The sequence below is a fragment of the Penicillium antarcticum genome (genome assembly GCF_028974205.1).
Source record: "Penicillium antarcticum strain IBT 31339 chromosome Unknown utg000002l_segment0_segment0, whole genome shotgun sequence".
In the NCBI taxonomy this organism is placed as follows: Eukaryota; Fungi; Ascomycota; class Eurotiomycetes; order Eurotiales; family Aspergillaceae; genus Penicillium; species Penicillium antarcticum.
In genome coordinates this window covers 1780771-1796039 of record NW_026695300.1, presented here as the reverse complement: position 1 = coordinate 1796039, position 15269 = coordinate 1780771, and the positions used below count along the sequence as shown (strand labels likewise).

The following is a 15269-nucleotide window of genomic DNA, read 5'->3' as shown; positions in this document are numbered from 1 at the left end:
AATTGGTGATGAAGAGGTGAGTGTCCCCCGCATCGGGAGGAAAAGTTGCGGAGTGGATAAGCAGTCGTCAGACTATCAGTCACTATGAACCATTAGGAAGCTTGGTAGGTTTTGCGAAGCAAGGTCGTATGAACACTCGTTTCATCAATAACATATTGCTCTGGCCTTAATTGTCAATACCTCAGGACATAAGTAGCTATCGCTAGACAGAGTATGCCCTTGAGAGGTCACTCTCATACTACCATTTGATACAACAGAAAGTATAGTATCGGGTATTGATTCATAAATTGAATTGTGATATGACGGAAATCCCACGAGGAGAAATGCCAGTATTTTAAGACTCAGCAAGACCAAAGAAGCCCGAGAAAAAATTCCCCTAACCAAGAAAACAACAAAGAAAAACGCCAACCACTCTGTATCGGTGCGGTCTTGAAACTGCGCTCTCTAACCACTTATCCCCGGCGCTGGCCGCGCGCGCGCTGCACTGTGGCCTTACCACGCGCCAAACCGACACCGCGCCCGCGCTGGCCTCGTGAACGGAACATTGGAGCGTTCCTACAAAGCAGTCAGTATCGAACCAATGCACAGTTCCAGTGTGGAAAAATTGAAATGTGGCAGCGGAGAATTGCGATGCAAGGGTATAGCAGAACCGTACCTCAACATGTCTGGCACAATGAAGAATCGCACATGGCTGCCGCGGATGTAGACCTGGTCGAGATGGGAGACACGACCGTCGCGAGCGGTGACCGTGATATCCTTGAGCTGGACGTTCATGTTGTCCTCAGCTGATTGGGAAGCATGTCAGTAGTGGTCTGGACCTGCGCAGAGGGGGACATGGACATCACAGGCACTGTTTCGCAGCCCGAGCCTCAGATCTGGAAATCGGACTGAAAACACCCTGGATTATCTGAGATCACGCACCTTCCAAGAGCTTCCCCCGGTAAACAACTCCGGATGTGATTTCGAGAGTAACGACATGGCCCTATTTGAAAATTGAAGTCAGCGCTCTGTCTCGCGCTATCCACGCTGTCGCTTTCGTCATTGGATTTCATAGTTTGTTCCTTCAACGAATAATTCGGCAGTGATTCGGGGGATTCAACGCACCTGCGCTTCGTTGAGGAGCTTAATTGGGATGCCGATCGTGCTGGTGAGCTTGCCCATTTTGACGGAGAATGTGCGGCGGGGGTCGAAAGGGGGTTTGCGAGAACGCGAATAATCGGCGGCAGCTGTCCTGAATAACTTAAAGTGGACAGAGCAGGTCAATGAGGTGTTGGGGATGGTGGGACGATGGAGGAGGTTCGAGGTTGGCGGAAGGTGAGTTTTGCGGCTAAGCTCGTCCTTTCCGCTTTGGGTCACGCATCAACTTCACCAACAATTGATATTCTGATCCTTTCACCACAATATGTGTTTATAGCCTATACAACCACATAATACATACCCTACACCATCTGCACACAACATTCTACAGCCTCACTCCACCCAACCTCCCAACGAAACCCTGACAATGGCCGGCTCCCCAAACTCCAATCTCCGCGGCTTCAACCACGCCGTGCAAACCCTCCTCAAACAGCCCACCCAATTCCTCCCACACCTGACAATCTCGACAATCACTCACCTCCCCGAGAACCTAGGCCCACACCTAGTCAAACAACCTCCAACTTCAACTGCAACCTCATCTTTAACAGCAACCTCACCACGCACACCAACAATCCGCGCCCTGGTCCTAGACAAAGATAACACCCTCTGCCCAGCAAAAACAACAACCTTCCCACCACAAATCCTCGCAAAACTCAGCACCCTCCGCACCTCCCCAACCTCCCCATTCAACCAAACCAAAAACCCAAACTCAGTCCTCATAGTCTCCAATCGCGCCGGTAGCCACGCAACCTTCGACAACGAAATAAGTGAACTAGAAGCCCAGCTAGCACACCTGCAAATCCCCGTCTTTAGACTACCCGCCGGCGCGGAGAAGAAGCCATTCTGTGGGGACGAGGTCGTTGCTTGGTTCCGGGATCGGGGGGTTGTGAAGGATGCGGGTGAGATTGCTGTTGTTGGGGATCGTTTAGGTACCGATGTGCTTATGGCTGGTATGATGGGGTCTTGGAGTGTTTGGTGTAAGGAGGGGGTTTTTGAGGTTGGGGCAGTTGGAAAGCCTGGGCGAAATGTGCTTGAGAAGATGGAGGTTTGGATTGAGGGGGCTTTGAGGGGGTGGGGATATACTGCGCCTGTGCCTAGCGGGTGGGAAGAGGGTAGGAAGGACATTTAGATTGGGGTTGAGTAAACTTGTGATGATAATCGGTGGCGTGAATGTGAGGTATGGGGAGTTGGTTGGGATATTCGATATCGAGATCCCCTTGTATAATAGTAATACAATACAGCTACTCGGGCTCCAGTGTACAATATACGAGAACATCGCGAAACAAAATGAATTGATTCAGAGCCTAGTGTCAATCCCCCACACTCGTATACCACCAGACCAGCACTGTCCTATATCAAGCACCCTGCGCAGAAGATATTACAACTCCGTGCAAGCCACTGGAGGAGTGCTGGCTGGTTGTCAGACCCAAACAGGCGCCGACGGGACAAGCTCAAGTGCAAAAACCGACTCCAGACCCATGATAAGGAAATGGCCGTAACCACAAGAAGGTCAAAAAAGAACAAAAAAGAAATGAAAAGTTGAGGGGAATGGAGTCGCCGTCCAAGTCGGTCTGTTTGGCATAACCACGTAATGAAAAAAAAGCGAAAAAAAAGAAGAAAATTCCCGGTCAGTGAATCAAAAGAAAATGGAAAAGAAAAATGACCGGGAGACAAAGAAGTAAAAAGTAAAGCACAAAAATCGCTTCAGGACCGGCCCCAGAATGGAAAGGGTATTAATAACACAAGACACAAGGGTATGTCACGCAAGAAACAGAACCAAAAATCGCTTCCCTAGCCATCGCCAGCGAGACGAGAATTGACCAAAGGGTGGCAAGCAGCCACAACGAGATCTTTGGGTTTGGTACCTTTTTTGCTGTCAAACCTAAAGACTCGCCATGGCTGACCTCAGTGGCCAATTAAGAAACCTCTCCAAAGTAAAGAAAAAAGAACCCATTCACAAGCACAAGCGCCGCATGGACTCCAAAAAAGGCCGTGAAACATCAAGAGACAAAGGAGAAACACAAACTTAAACCACTCGCTATCATGACCCGGTGGGCATGCCCTGTGAGTTGATCTCATCCAGGTTGGTCATGTCGTGAGAGTAGTCACCCATACCCGGAGAAGGGTGAGCAGAGAGGCCATGCATAGGCAACTCAAAGCTAGAGTTCTCATGAGAAATGCCAAAGTTGACTTGGTGCTTCGAGTACATGTCATTCATTGAAAGACCATCGTCGAAGCCAGATTGCTGATCATGCGAAAAGTTGTACATGTCGGACGAACCGTGCGACATGTTCGACAGTGGCGGCGAGTGGTTAGCAATCAATGGGTCCGCAGGGCTCACGCTCGAGTAGGGAGACGGTGCGTGGGAGCCCATTGTCGAGGCATCGGTCGATCCTCCCGAGACAAAGGGGGGCACATTGAACTGAGGAGCCATGGTAGCGACTGGCGTTGACTCGCCTTGGCCAGCGTTGCTGAACATTGGGCTAGCAAATTCAGATGGCGAGCCAGTCGTGGTAGCAGACATAGGGTTAGTTCGGAAATCCAATCCATATCCTTGGGTGTCAATGCGCAAGTCGGTAGGAAGGTGGTGCACAGACTGCGGGACAGGCGCGTAGATACCAGCCTCGGTGTGATTAAACGGAGGGGGAGGTGGTGGCGGCACGTGGAAGGAACCCATGGGACCCTGAAGTGTCGAGATGTCAACGGCAGCAGGCACTGATCGGCTGCGTTGGCGCTTGTGGCCACGAGCCGCAGGCATGTTGAAGCCGAGGTGGTTGCTGTCTTGGTACATGTTCATGTAGGTGGGAGCTGCGAACTGGTTGGGTTGAGAGGCTGGGCGCTGGATGAAAGGGGGGGACATGGCAGCTGGCGCAGCAGGCACAGCGAAGCTGTTGTTGTTATAAGCCAGACGGTTCTGGAAGGATTCCAATGACACCAGCTTGGCAAGCTGAACGCTTAAGACCTTGGGGTGGCCTCCAAGGTGATGAACCATGATCTGACTAGCTTGCTGTTCCTCGGTGAAATCACCACACTGGTAAAAGCCTCCAGAGTTGGATGAGTCCATGTAGAAGTGCGGTGGGCGGTTCAGTTCCACAACAAGACCACCTGGCCGAGGGGGTGCACCGTTCGGGCCAGGAGAGGGATCACCGGTTTCCAAGGTGATGTTCTTGATGTAGGAGAATGGGTACTCGATCTTATATCCGGCAGCATCGTTGTTGATGTAGTATGTCATGCAAGCCTTATCGGGGGAGTAGAAAACGACCAGGTCCATGGCGTTCTGTCCAATGCGCCGCCAACTACCGACGGTCAAAGAACGGCAAGTAAAGTGTGAAATCACTGAAAGAGTCAGCAGATGAAAAGCAGCGAGTTCAAATCGAATACATACCAACTTTGCCAGAGGGGTTGGCGTCGTTTGTGTACATGTTGGACGCGCTGTATGCGCCCGCACGTCCAAAGGGATCTCTTGCACCAGGCTTGTTCGGGTCAAATTGCATCGCGAGATAGTGTCGCATAGACTCGGGGATCGAATCGCATCCTTCACCGGTCTCAATGCTCTTTTTCGCTAGCATCTTGATTTTAGCGCGACTGTCTTGGGTTAGCAACCAAAATTGACAATTGATACCGAGGAAAGACCTACCGATTCTGGAACCAAATCTGAACGGATCGCTCGGTCATATTAATGTCCGAGGCAATGCGCTCTCTGGTAGACGCGGTGGGGGTAGGGTTCTTGTTGAATTCCACTTCCAGAGTGACAAGTTGATCCTGAGTAGCCCGTTGGCGTTTGTTGTTCTTTTGCTGTTGAGTCAAGGTGCTCTTGCGCGGAGGTCGGCGCGCAGCAGACGAATGGGCCGTGGTGGCACTCGAAGTCGAAGGAGAAGGGGTGGAGGCAGGAGGCGAGGATGAGGATGCCATGGGCGCATTCGCGCTCGGCGGGTAATTCATTTCTGTCAACGAAGACATAACGGAAAGTGCCAAGTAAGAAATATATCTGAACACAAATTCAAACTCGTAGTCAAAGTGAATATGCTTTTTTTGTTTGCGTAGATGTTATTTTTTTTTCCGGAAAGAAAAGGTGAGAAGTGTGACGATCCGGCCGACGAGTGATGGGGTGGATGTACGAAAAAAGGGCGGATGGTCTTCCAAGTCTTATTCCTCTCGAAGCAGCCTCAGGCGCGAGAGTTCAGGTTAAAAAAAATGAATGGATGTTCTGGCGTAGGAGAATCGCGTTCGGGGGGCGTCCACGTCAGAGGCTTGGGGGGTGGTTGGGTAAGGGCGCGTCGCAGAGGCGTCCAGCAAACGATAGAATAAATAAAAGGCTGGCCTAAGCAGCTGATAAGGAAGGGCAGAGGAATAATCGTAGACTTCAATTATTGATGAAGTTCAGAGGAATCGCAATGCCTGGTTGAATCGATCAACGGGGCGAGAACGGGGGTAAAACCGGTCGCGAGGGAAAAGAAGGAGGGTAAAGAGCGGTACGGTCGTCGTGAAAGAATGAAACGAACGACCTAGCAAAAAAGAAAAGAATGGGTGGAATAGAGAAGAAACAAAGATGTGAGGCCCGAGAGGAGGATCAGGAGATGCTGACTACGCATGGAGAACCGGACCAAACTTCTCTACGGCTGTTTGGGTCGACTGGCGCTACGCTATTGGCACCTCGTGGGGCACAAGCGAGGCCCCATTGTTTTCTCAGGGTCTCGAATTGCCTATTTGCTTTACGGTGGATTTGACTGTACCAGAGATTATCATACTCTCTTTCTTTGGGTTGCCAGTGTGGACGGAACAGAGAAAGATCCTGGGTTTTGGCCCCTGCGTCAGAATCTGCAGGTGCCCAAACACCGTCACGGAGGTCTGGATCAATGAGGACACAGCCTGAGCCTCCATTGTCTGAGGGGTACAGCGCAGTCCCCTTACTCGACTGTCCTGCATTGGTGCGACCTCCAGGGGGAAAACCTGTCATGGGAACCGTGGCGTCGAACCAAAAGAAATAGGCCATCGCTGGATCGTCGCCAAATGCCGCCGAACGGCATCCACGTGAGATCCGCGGGGAATCTGAAACACCGGCACTGTTGATAGTATCTCGATCGGGCCAATCTGAACATCAAAGGGGGAAAACGAGCGACACTCGAAACGTACACTGCCTAATCCAGCCAGGACAGCCACAAAGGCCCGTCAGGTCAAAGTTGCAGAGTCTTTCTCGGCACATTCTCCTCGGGCGCCACACAACTTCCAGGGGCTGCTCCAATGGCTTCGGCCAATAAGCTTGCAGTTACACGTGCAGTTCCGTGGACCGCCAAAGGAGAAACATTCAGGTACCCGCCTCAGTGTTGATTATGATTGGCTGTGCAGACGTGACAGGTCCAGACCAAGACTGAATGTCTCTCGTCGTAGGCTTGAACTATGAACGGCCGTGCGTCTTCCGTCACTTCCGAGTTCGGCTCAGGAGAACAATGCTAGCGGATAAACAGAATGCAGAAGGACATAACATTGAACAGGATCTATATCTCGACCACCTGCAGACGATTACGTATGCCCTCTAGGATCATCTCGCCTCGTTCCTGCCACTGCGGTCTAGCGTTGCCTCACTTTATTTTGCTTTGGCTACTGCATGCAGTAATCATCCGGCTGAAAAATGGCTTTATCCGCCATTGTTGACATGCAAGTTACTAAGATTGCCAACTGGGTACCCCTGACATCTTCGACACAGACCAAATCCCGATCCTACAGTATCCACCAAAAGCAGTATTGCCAGGGACTAACCCTTAAAAGATAAAGAAACAAGATTCTCTATCAAGCGCCTGAACGTACCCATCAACAATAGAAAAGCCACACCCCCTACTAGAACGACTAGTAGATCTGACAACCCCACCCTTCTCCCTCAACGAATCAGTAACCTCCCAAATACGCTCAATAAGCCCCATAGCCGAATTTCGTTGCTGCTCCCGATAGTACGCCGTCATAGACTCATGCTTCCGTCGAACCCAGGCCCGATCCTCGGGTGATACAGCCTCCCTCGCAGCAAGATAAAACGGCTGCGGCAAAGACGAATCAGGTCCACACCCTGTTGAGAGATGATCCATCAACCCGAAACATATGCGCACCAGATGCTGTACCCGCGGCGAGCAGGTTTGGTCTTGGAAGACGCGGCGCGCAAGTAAGAGATGCGCTGTCCAATAGAAACATTCGCTTAGAATGTCTAATGGGGTTCGTTCATTCCGCCCTGGGATCTGGCCGTTGTACTTGTATTCGGTGCCCCATACGCGGAGCTCGCTTTCTATTTGGAATGCCGAGACGAGTATGGTCGCTTCACTCTTGGTTTCTGCTTCTGTTTCTAGGCTTTCGCTCATGTCGCATGCCAGATGTGATATTCGGACTAGGAAGCACATCAATGGCTGTGGACATCCTGTCATTTTATAAAATGATGGCTCAGTTGTGTCCCAGTGGTTTTGATCTGGTTGGTTTAAGATGAAGGTTTGCGGTGCGTATGGTCTACGCTGTCGCGATATCGCTAGCATCAGGTCAACCATGCCAAACCGTTGGACTATCATGCGTGCGATCGGGTTTTGTGGTATTTCCTCGAAGTAACCCAGCGCCTGCATGAGCCAAGAGGCGCATTTAACATGGGGCTCCAGGACACCATCCGCGGTTTGTGCGACCACAATTCCTTGTAGGACGACGGCGGTGAGTAGTGCTTCTCTTTCGATTTTATTGGCTGTCGTGATGGCTGTCGGGTTAGAATTGGTTTCTGCGTCTATGGTGATCAGGTTCTGGCCCAGGGTTCGTAGCATTCGTTGCTGACGTTGTGCGGCAAGATCGATGCTTGTTAAGCCGAAGTTAAGCATGTGCTCTGTTGCTATGCAGATTATTGTCTCGAGAAGGATGGGGGAGGATAGAGCTGGGATTGAGAGTTGCCGGTAAGGGTTGTCTGGTCCGTCTAATGCAGGAACATTCGATGAGACGAGCCTCACGTCTGAATTGTCTTAATCAGATCTGACACTTGGTTTTGCTTGGATGCGGGCACATACAGTATTCCCATGCCAACTTTTCTTCTGTGGTTTCAAAGCATGTGTCCGCGAACAGTGCAGGAGACCGAGCTAGTGACTCCAGTTCCGCAGTGCAGATGTCTCTCGGTCGAGGTCTATGTCTCGACAACGTAGGTTGTGTTCGTTGAATCCATTTCAGATTAGATGGATATTTGCAATCCAGGTCTCGGACTGCGCAAAATGAACATTTTGGCTGCTGTTCTTCGCATTTGTTATGTTTCTTTCGGCATTGTAGACATCCTATCAGGCAGACATCAGTGCCTATGTCTCGGGCTGCAACAATTCCACCTACCGGTTCGTGATCTTGAGAATGTCTCTCCCCGAGGCATCTCAACCAGCAAGTCTCTCATAAATAATTGCCCAGAAACTCGCGAGTGTCGAGAAGAATGAAGTATGAGTGGGTTCCCCGCAGGCTCATCTCCACTATACACAAGCCGGTCACATGTTAACAGCCGACCAATCAGACAGGTCGATTGGATATATCTCATCTTTCGAATCTTATACATTGTATTTTGATGTTCTTTAAAACATATGCGCCTCTACATGAAAAATAGTAGAGCATTCATATCCCCGAATCCGTAATGGTTTCGTTCACGAATATATCATATTGAATTATAGAACAAGTGCCTATGTAATATACAGCCAGTCTGCGATGGTAAGAATTCAACTAGATACAGCAAAATCAAATTCAATGAATTTATTCTCCCAGCACGTCCTTGATAACCCGAACAGTCAGATCGACTATCAAGTCAATCTCAGCCCGAGTAGTATTATAGGGTGGCGCCAAAATGATATGATCACCATTGACACCATCAATACCACCACTACCAGGCATCAAAGAAATCGAATATTCAGGCTTGAGGCCTGTGGTATGCAGAGTCCAAGAAAGTGTCTTGGATGGCGGATACGGTTCCTTGGTCGCTTTGTCTTGAACGAACTCCATCTACAAGCGAATCAGTAGGAAAACCAAAGATGATAGTATCGGGGAGAGAACATACAGCCCAGAATAGACCCCGTCCACGAATATCACCCACATGAGGATGGCCATCCAACCGCTCATGAAGCATCTGACCAAGATATTCACCCATCGCACGAACATTCGGTAACAAATTATCCTCTTGGATGATCTGTTGCACCTTATACGCAGCTGCACAGGAAACAGGATGACCCTGGTACGTCTGGCTGTGAACAAAAGCCCCCGTTCCATTGCTGAGCGTGTCGACGACATGCTTGTTAATGAGGAGGCCGGCAATAGGCGCATATCCTGCACCCAGACCCTTGGCGATAGTCTGAAGATCCGGAACGACATCTTCTTGTTCCCAGGCATGGAGGGTTCCCGTGCGGCCCATGCCGGACATTACTTCGTCTAAGATGAGTAGGGCCCCGTGTTTCTCGCAGACTGCTTTCATTGCTTTGAGGTAGCCTGGCAATGGTGGTACACAGCCGAGTGTCTATTTGAGCTGCGTTAGTTGCGATAAGTAGTCGGGCGATATTTAATTATACTTACAGCTCCAGTCATAGTCTCCGCAACGAAAGCGCAGACAGTGTTAGGACCAAGTCTTTGAAATTCGTCCTCCAACTCTTGAACTAGACTTGCAACGTAGTATTCGACGCTTTCATTGGCCTGCATTCCTCGGTATGGGTAACATTGAGAAATATAGTGCACATTCTTTGAAAGAAGGCTCTCATAGATTCTCCGCCGGGAAGCGTGATGTCCGACAGCAAGGGACCCAAGTGTGTTGCCGTGGTAGGAAGACTTTCGAGATATAATGTTCACACGCTGGGTCTGAGGCACCGGTAACTCTGTAAAATACTGAATAGACATTTTAACAGCGGCTTCCACAGCTTCGGTGCCTGTTTCAATTCCAACGTGTTAGCAACAGTACTTGTTCTAGCATAGGGATACTTCTCACCCGAGCTAACAATGTAAGCACGAGACATTCTGCCTCCAGTAGAGTCTACCAGAAACTTTGATAGACTCTCTGCAGCACTGTTGGTAAAGTACATGGAATAGCAGTATGGGATCTTTTTGAGTTGTTCCAGGATTGCTTCGTGTACGCGCTCGTCACTGTGACCCAGACAGGAGACTGCTGCACCGCATGTTGCATCGAGAATCTCCATGCCAGTATCAGTGATCAGGTAACTTCCCCTTCCCCCGACAATGTTTTGAGGCTCTCTGCGGAGCTGATGGTATAGAACCCCACTTGGAGGCTTGACATCAGTGGTCGCGACCTGCTTTCCAGCAAGTGCTGGCACGGCAGTGTCTGCCAGGTCTGGTGTATAGTCACCCATAGTGTCGTCAAGTTCGATGTATTTGTGTAAATAAAACTCTTGCGAAGTGCTTGTCACTGAATACTTTATGATGGTAGTTGATAGAAGAAAGAGCAGGTGGATGATCAAGGGTGCTTTATAGCCCAGGCCGCGCCATGGCCCAGAACTAAACTTTGATAACACACAACCCCATTTGGAGAACAGGTCAGCTTATCGCCGTGATTGGTGAAACGCACCATCATCCAGTCGTTGAAATTCATACTTGCCGGCTATGCGCTAATCCCGAAGAGGAAATCTTTGTCGGACCCACAGTACTTAGGAAGATAGGCCGCCTGACCAAAATTCCATAGGACATAATGTTGTAATAATGAAAGCTGTCATCGCCGCTCAAATGTGGCTTACATATCATAAGCATATGCGATGGCTGCTGGGGGCAAGCTGACCCAACGCCAGAATCTTACGTAGTTCTTGGTATCGTCATACATAATATAGCATATTATACGGACATCAACGGCTCTAATCAGAAGGTTTGTGACCATTCGGCCATATAAGGCCATGACCGGGGAAGGGAAGATTGCCATTGAAAAGGATCCTCTAGGGGACGAGTTTATAAGGGCAATGGAATCGCTTTTGGGGTATTAGGTAGCGGACATATACGTTCGACAAAATTCCGTGGACAAATGTTTGCCATGAGAAGCCTTAGGGTACATAATACTTGCGCCACCCGCGAGGGCCAACTTTACGTTTTTCGTGGTCCCCTTCATAACACTCAAACCGTCTATCCCTCTCGATGCCCAACTCTCTTGAACCGCCTAGACCCAATTTTCCAACTTCCTCACTAGTCTCGGAGTAATCACCAATCCAACCGGGAATTTCATCGAGAGCTTTGATTTTGCCCTGCTCTCGTCCAATCTGTAGGGGCACTTTGTCGGCCACAGAAGCACCCATTCTCATCATAGTGAACGCGTCAAGTTGTGGGGTCCACCGCAGGGCAATAGATGCATATAGTGCCAGGGGGAGGAGGATGCAAATCAGTAGACCAAGGAGAATCGATACCACGGTAATACCGGCCACAGATATCGTCGGAACTTGTGTATCGGCTCCCATGTCGTAAGTTATCATTAGGCCCCCGTGGCTATGCTCCATCCAAGCTTGGTTGGCGAGAAACGCAGCAATGGTGAAGTCCGCCGCCAGGAAGTCTTCATTTGTCAGCGGATTTTTATCCGGCGTAAAACTTAGCATCCACGTCATAAGCGAATCGCCTACGTCTCCGCCATCAACGTCTGCGATACAACCTGTTGGTAGACTTGCTATATGCTGCTCTGATGTGCCTTGTGATTTGAAAAGGAAACCAAGGGGCGCCTGGTTGATGCAAGTCCCCGAGTACTCCCAGGTATCGCTAGATGCAATCACTTTATGCGGGTGTTCTAGGCGGGTTTGAGGAAAGGACCCATTCCCAAAAAGAGCCATGGCTACCGTTCGAAGGGGACCCTTATTTGCGATATTCTGCTGCTCATAAGATCTTTTCAAGTCTTAGTTTGGTCACTCCATCAAGTATGGGTGATAATTAGAAGCATCTCAAAACTTACATGGGTGAGCTCGGGTTGTGCCATTGCCACGCACATTCTGTTCCCCGGCCGCAAGTAGCGGTGGTGTTGGGCCCTTCATCTAACAAGTGGCCAGCGACTCCGTTGTTCATGTAGTTTGGAAGCTCAAAATAGCCCGCTGTGGTATCCAGCTTGACCTTGTAGAAAGTGCTTTCGGCCTTGGTCATATTGGAATTAGCTACTGTAAAATTGAGATATAATTCTTCGAAGAAGTCCTGGCGGTCTCTTGTAGGTCTCCATGGTGACTTGGTAATGTCGTTCGGGATACACGCTCGGATCCCCCAGGCAAACAATTCTTGGTGCCATCTAATGCCTGTGTCCGACCAGCTGGTATTATTACCGTCGGAGTAGCTGTAGTTCACATAGAACGAGCCAGGGATCTTATCGCACTCACTTGGAAAGCCGTTTGCGTCAATCCTGGTGTATTGCGCGCTGGAATTGATTCGGGGGATGTATTGGCGAACAAGGCCAGTATGGAAAGTGTTGGTTAATTGAGCTATGAAGGGATCATTCAGATCTGCAATTTCCCCAAGGGTCAGGCGGGTTCCCGTGATGCAATCCTGAGATTGTGTGAAATTGTTGATCGCACAGGACGAGTTGCTACTTGCCCAAAGCTGGGCCATCGGCTGAGCCACAGTTGCTGCCGTCAAGGTACTTCGAGCCAGGATCACAACTTCATCGTACCTGTCTGCGTCATAGTACGTCCATGAGCTAGCGAACTCAAAGAGATTCAGGATATAAGACCCTTCAGTCGGTGTCTTAATTGTTGTGGTGGATATGAATAACTGTTGCAGAGGCGATATTATTGCACCTAGAAGGTTCAAAAGCATGGCAAAAAGTAGAAACGAACTGCCGTGTCTTTTCCACCCATTAGTAGAAAAGAATGGTAGCACTCTGGCGTATGTGGTAAGATCCGTCCAACCCTTGTCCGCAAGAGTTATAACTTGCCGAATGCTGAGCTTATCACGAGCCTGTTTCCGCTGGATGAACATGACTGCTGTGCTCGAGCAAACTGCAGATATCAAGGGGATAGTTAAAACGCTGACGACTGACTGAATGATCCGAGCAGCGCGATACCACCGTTCATTTCTGACATAAAGGTCCTGTTGATTCCAACTACTTATAATATCTGCCGCGCGTTGAGAGCTTCGTGTGGTCCAAAACCCATACTGGCGGTCGTTTGCTGGGCGGAAGGATAGATAGCAAGTAGTTACCCACGAGAAGAGGGCCATGCTAATGTATGTGGATATCAACACGATAATGTAGCCAGAGCGGTATAGCCTGGCGGACGGAAAAGCCGGAGTATTTGCTTTTGGGGGGCTGTCTTGTGCCGGTTTTGAATTTCTTGGATCGTCAACTCCGCTTGGGTGGTCGATCGCTTCATAGTGTGTGCGAGTGTCATCTTGGCGGAGAGGCTTATCCTGAATGGTGCTAACAGGGGTGTAATCATGCGTTCCTAGAGAACCAGAGTCTATGAACTTCGGGCGAACAGATTCCTCTGCCATGGTTATACAGTAAAAACAGGGAAAAGAAAGTCAGAAACAATCTGACATTATATATCGTCTGCCTAGTCACTCCTGCAGAGAAACATGAAGCGGCTCCAACTAGGGGGCCGGGTGTTTGTGCCCGCCTTTCCTGCAGCTAAAGGCTGGGCGCTCCAATCAGGAATCGCAAGGCAGACTCCAGGTTTTTTGTTTTTTTCGCTCTATCCGACGAAGACCAAACATGAGATGCAGTTCAAACTAGAGCCGAGCACAGCGCCAAGGTGAGCGCCCCGCTAGTCGAAATGAGAGTTGGTCGACAGAGAGAAACCCCCCGGGATGAGATCTGACACTAAAAACTAAGCGGAGGGTTGATGCCTGAGCTCCTAGACACCCACAACAGTTTGATAGTTTTAGTCTCTTATAGACGTTTTGCTCATTATCAGAGGTTGGAGAAACGGTGTCGTAGGTGCCATGCTCATATTGGGAGACGTTATGTTACCTAGTACATAGTTGCGGGCCGCGGGACTACATGTGCGCGCTTGAGTGTACGTGCATCCGGGGCTTCTGTCGGAAATTTCCACGCTCAATTGTTCTATTTTTGGTCCCTGAACGAGGGGCGGAGGTTTCTCTATTGTAGTTTTGGTTAGGCATCGCTCAATTGCCAAGAGCCGCCATCCCGTATCTCCACAGGGGGCCGACTTGGCACCAGGCCCCCACATAAAGGTCTATCCAGCTATTTTGCAAGGATTATTGATCCTTTCTCTCTACCTTCTAGAGTGGTCTAGCCTAGAGATATTCAAGAGCTGCACTCGGTTGTATCGTGTACTAGTAGGGAATATGAACCCGGTGCTTTGTCTTCTCTCGCCCAAATAGGAAAATCATGCCCTACTTCGAGCCTAGAGAAGGAGAAACAATATTGGATCGTTCGCACGATTCCTGCTATCAGAAGCCTTGAAAACAATGAACCTAGCGAGACAATAGGAATTCAAAATGATTTGACCCAACCCCGCTACCACCGTGGCGAAAGGAGGCGGTCTCACAAATCTAGATTGAATCAGACAAGGAAATCGCGGTCGAAAGGGCCGAGGCTGCGCTGGAACCGCGGACGTCGTGATATACTCGGACGCCTCAGAACAACACGGTCATTTAGGCGCTGCAGCTGCCGTGCTGGACGGCTAGCTAGAAACAACAGACAGCATACAAGCCCAGGTTGGACCTAGGATTTGATTGATCCAAGGATCCTTGATCCTTCTATAATCAGTCAAAATTAGGGACCTCAATCTTGGGATTAGGCGCTTATGCAATCGAACCATCTATATAAGCACGATATCAGAAAAGGCTTGTCTAGTGAAACGATATATTTATACAAAACCCTTGCTGTTAAATTAAATGCTACTTGTGCCATAGTTTGTCTGTAGTATAGCTTTCTTAGCTCTGTATTATCATGGCCATGTCTTGGCAGTGGAAGAAAGGCAACAATAATATGAGGTTATTATTGATGAAGAAGGACGGAGAGGGGAAGAAGTCCCGCTCTCCAAGCTAGCAAACTAACTACTCTCAGGTCTATCCTGGATCACGTGATCTCGACACCATGTAAGCCATTGCGTTCAACTCTACGCAGGTCAGGCCACTTAATATAAAAAGCTGTCTTTTGCGAGTTCTTGATGAACCCCTTAGTCCTAACCGACATCTCACCTACTATACGATAAGAGCTGATATGACAAGGAGTT

General features: G+C 49.5%; 6 protein-coding genes across 6 annotated transcripts; 1 reads left to right on the top strand and 5 right to left on the bottom strand.

Annotated features, from left to right (window-relative positions):
* Window positions 1-320: 320 nt before the first annotated feature.
* N7508_001663 (putative small nuclear ribonucleoprotein SmD3) lies at window positions 321-1161 on the bottom strand (the record flags this gene model as incomplete). The annotated part of the gene is made up of 4 exons (XM_058459729.1): window positions 321-555; window positions 656-785; window positions 922-982; window positions 1105-1161. 4 exons carry the CDS (start codon window positions 1159-1161, stop codon window positions 453-455), a joined length of 351 nt encoding a protein of 116 aa, XP_058323261.1. The 3' UTR covers window positions 321-452.
* A 343-nt stretch (window positions 1162-1504) lies between these two features.
* N7508_001662 (phosphatidylglycerophosphatase) lies at window positions 1505-2266 on the top strand (the record flags this gene model as incomplete). Its single annotated transcript, XM_058459728.1, has 1 exon — window positions 1505-2266. One exon carries the CDS (start codon window positions 1505-1507, stop codon window positions 2264-2266), a length of 762 nt encoding a protein of 253 aa, XP_058323260.1.
* A 912-nt stretch (window positions 2267-3178) lies between these two features.
* On the bottom strand, window positions 3179-5097 carry N7508_001661 (homeobox domain-containing protein; the record flags this gene model as incomplete). The annotated part of the gene is made up of 3 exons (XM_058459727.1): window positions 3179-4473; window positions 4523-4722; window positions 4775-5097. The coding sequence occupies 3 exons, from the start codon at window positions 5095-5097 to the stop codon at window positions 3179-3181; spliced, it is 1818 nt and encodes a 605-aa protein (XP_058323259.1).
* Window positions 5098-6896: 1799 nt separating this feature from the next.
* N7508_001660 (Zn(II)2Cys6 transcription factor) lies at window positions 6897-8506 on the bottom strand (the record flags this gene model as incomplete). Its single annotated transcript, XM_058459726.1, has 3 exons — window positions 6897-8104; window positions 8160-8417; window positions 8470-8506. 3 exons carry the CDS (start codon window positions 8504-8506, stop codon window positions 6897-6899), a joined length of 1503 nt encoding a protein of 500 aa, XP_058323258.1.
* A 368-nt stretch (window positions 8507-8874) lies between these two features.
* On the bottom strand, window positions 8875-10469 carry N7508_001659 (uncharacterized protein; the record flags this gene model as incomplete). Its single annotated transcript, XM_058459725.1, has 4 exons — window positions 8875-9120; window positions 9176-9628; window positions 9685-10031; window positions 10091-10469. 4 exons carry the CDS (start codon window positions 10467-10469, stop codon window positions 8875-8877), a joined length of 1425 nt encoding a protein of 474 aa, XP_058323257.1.
* Window positions 10470-11147: 678 nt separating this feature from the next.
* Window positions 11148-13560, bottom strand: N7508_001658 (uncharacterized protein; the record flags this gene model as incomplete). The annotated part of the gene is made up of 2 exons (XM_058459724.1): window positions 11148-11970; window positions 12038-13560. The coding sequence occupies 2 exons, from the start codon at window positions 13558-13560 to the stop codon at window positions 11148-11150; spliced, it is 2346 nt and encodes a 781-aa protein (XP_058323256.1).
* Between the last annotated feature and the right edge of the window lie 1709 nt (window positions 13561-15269).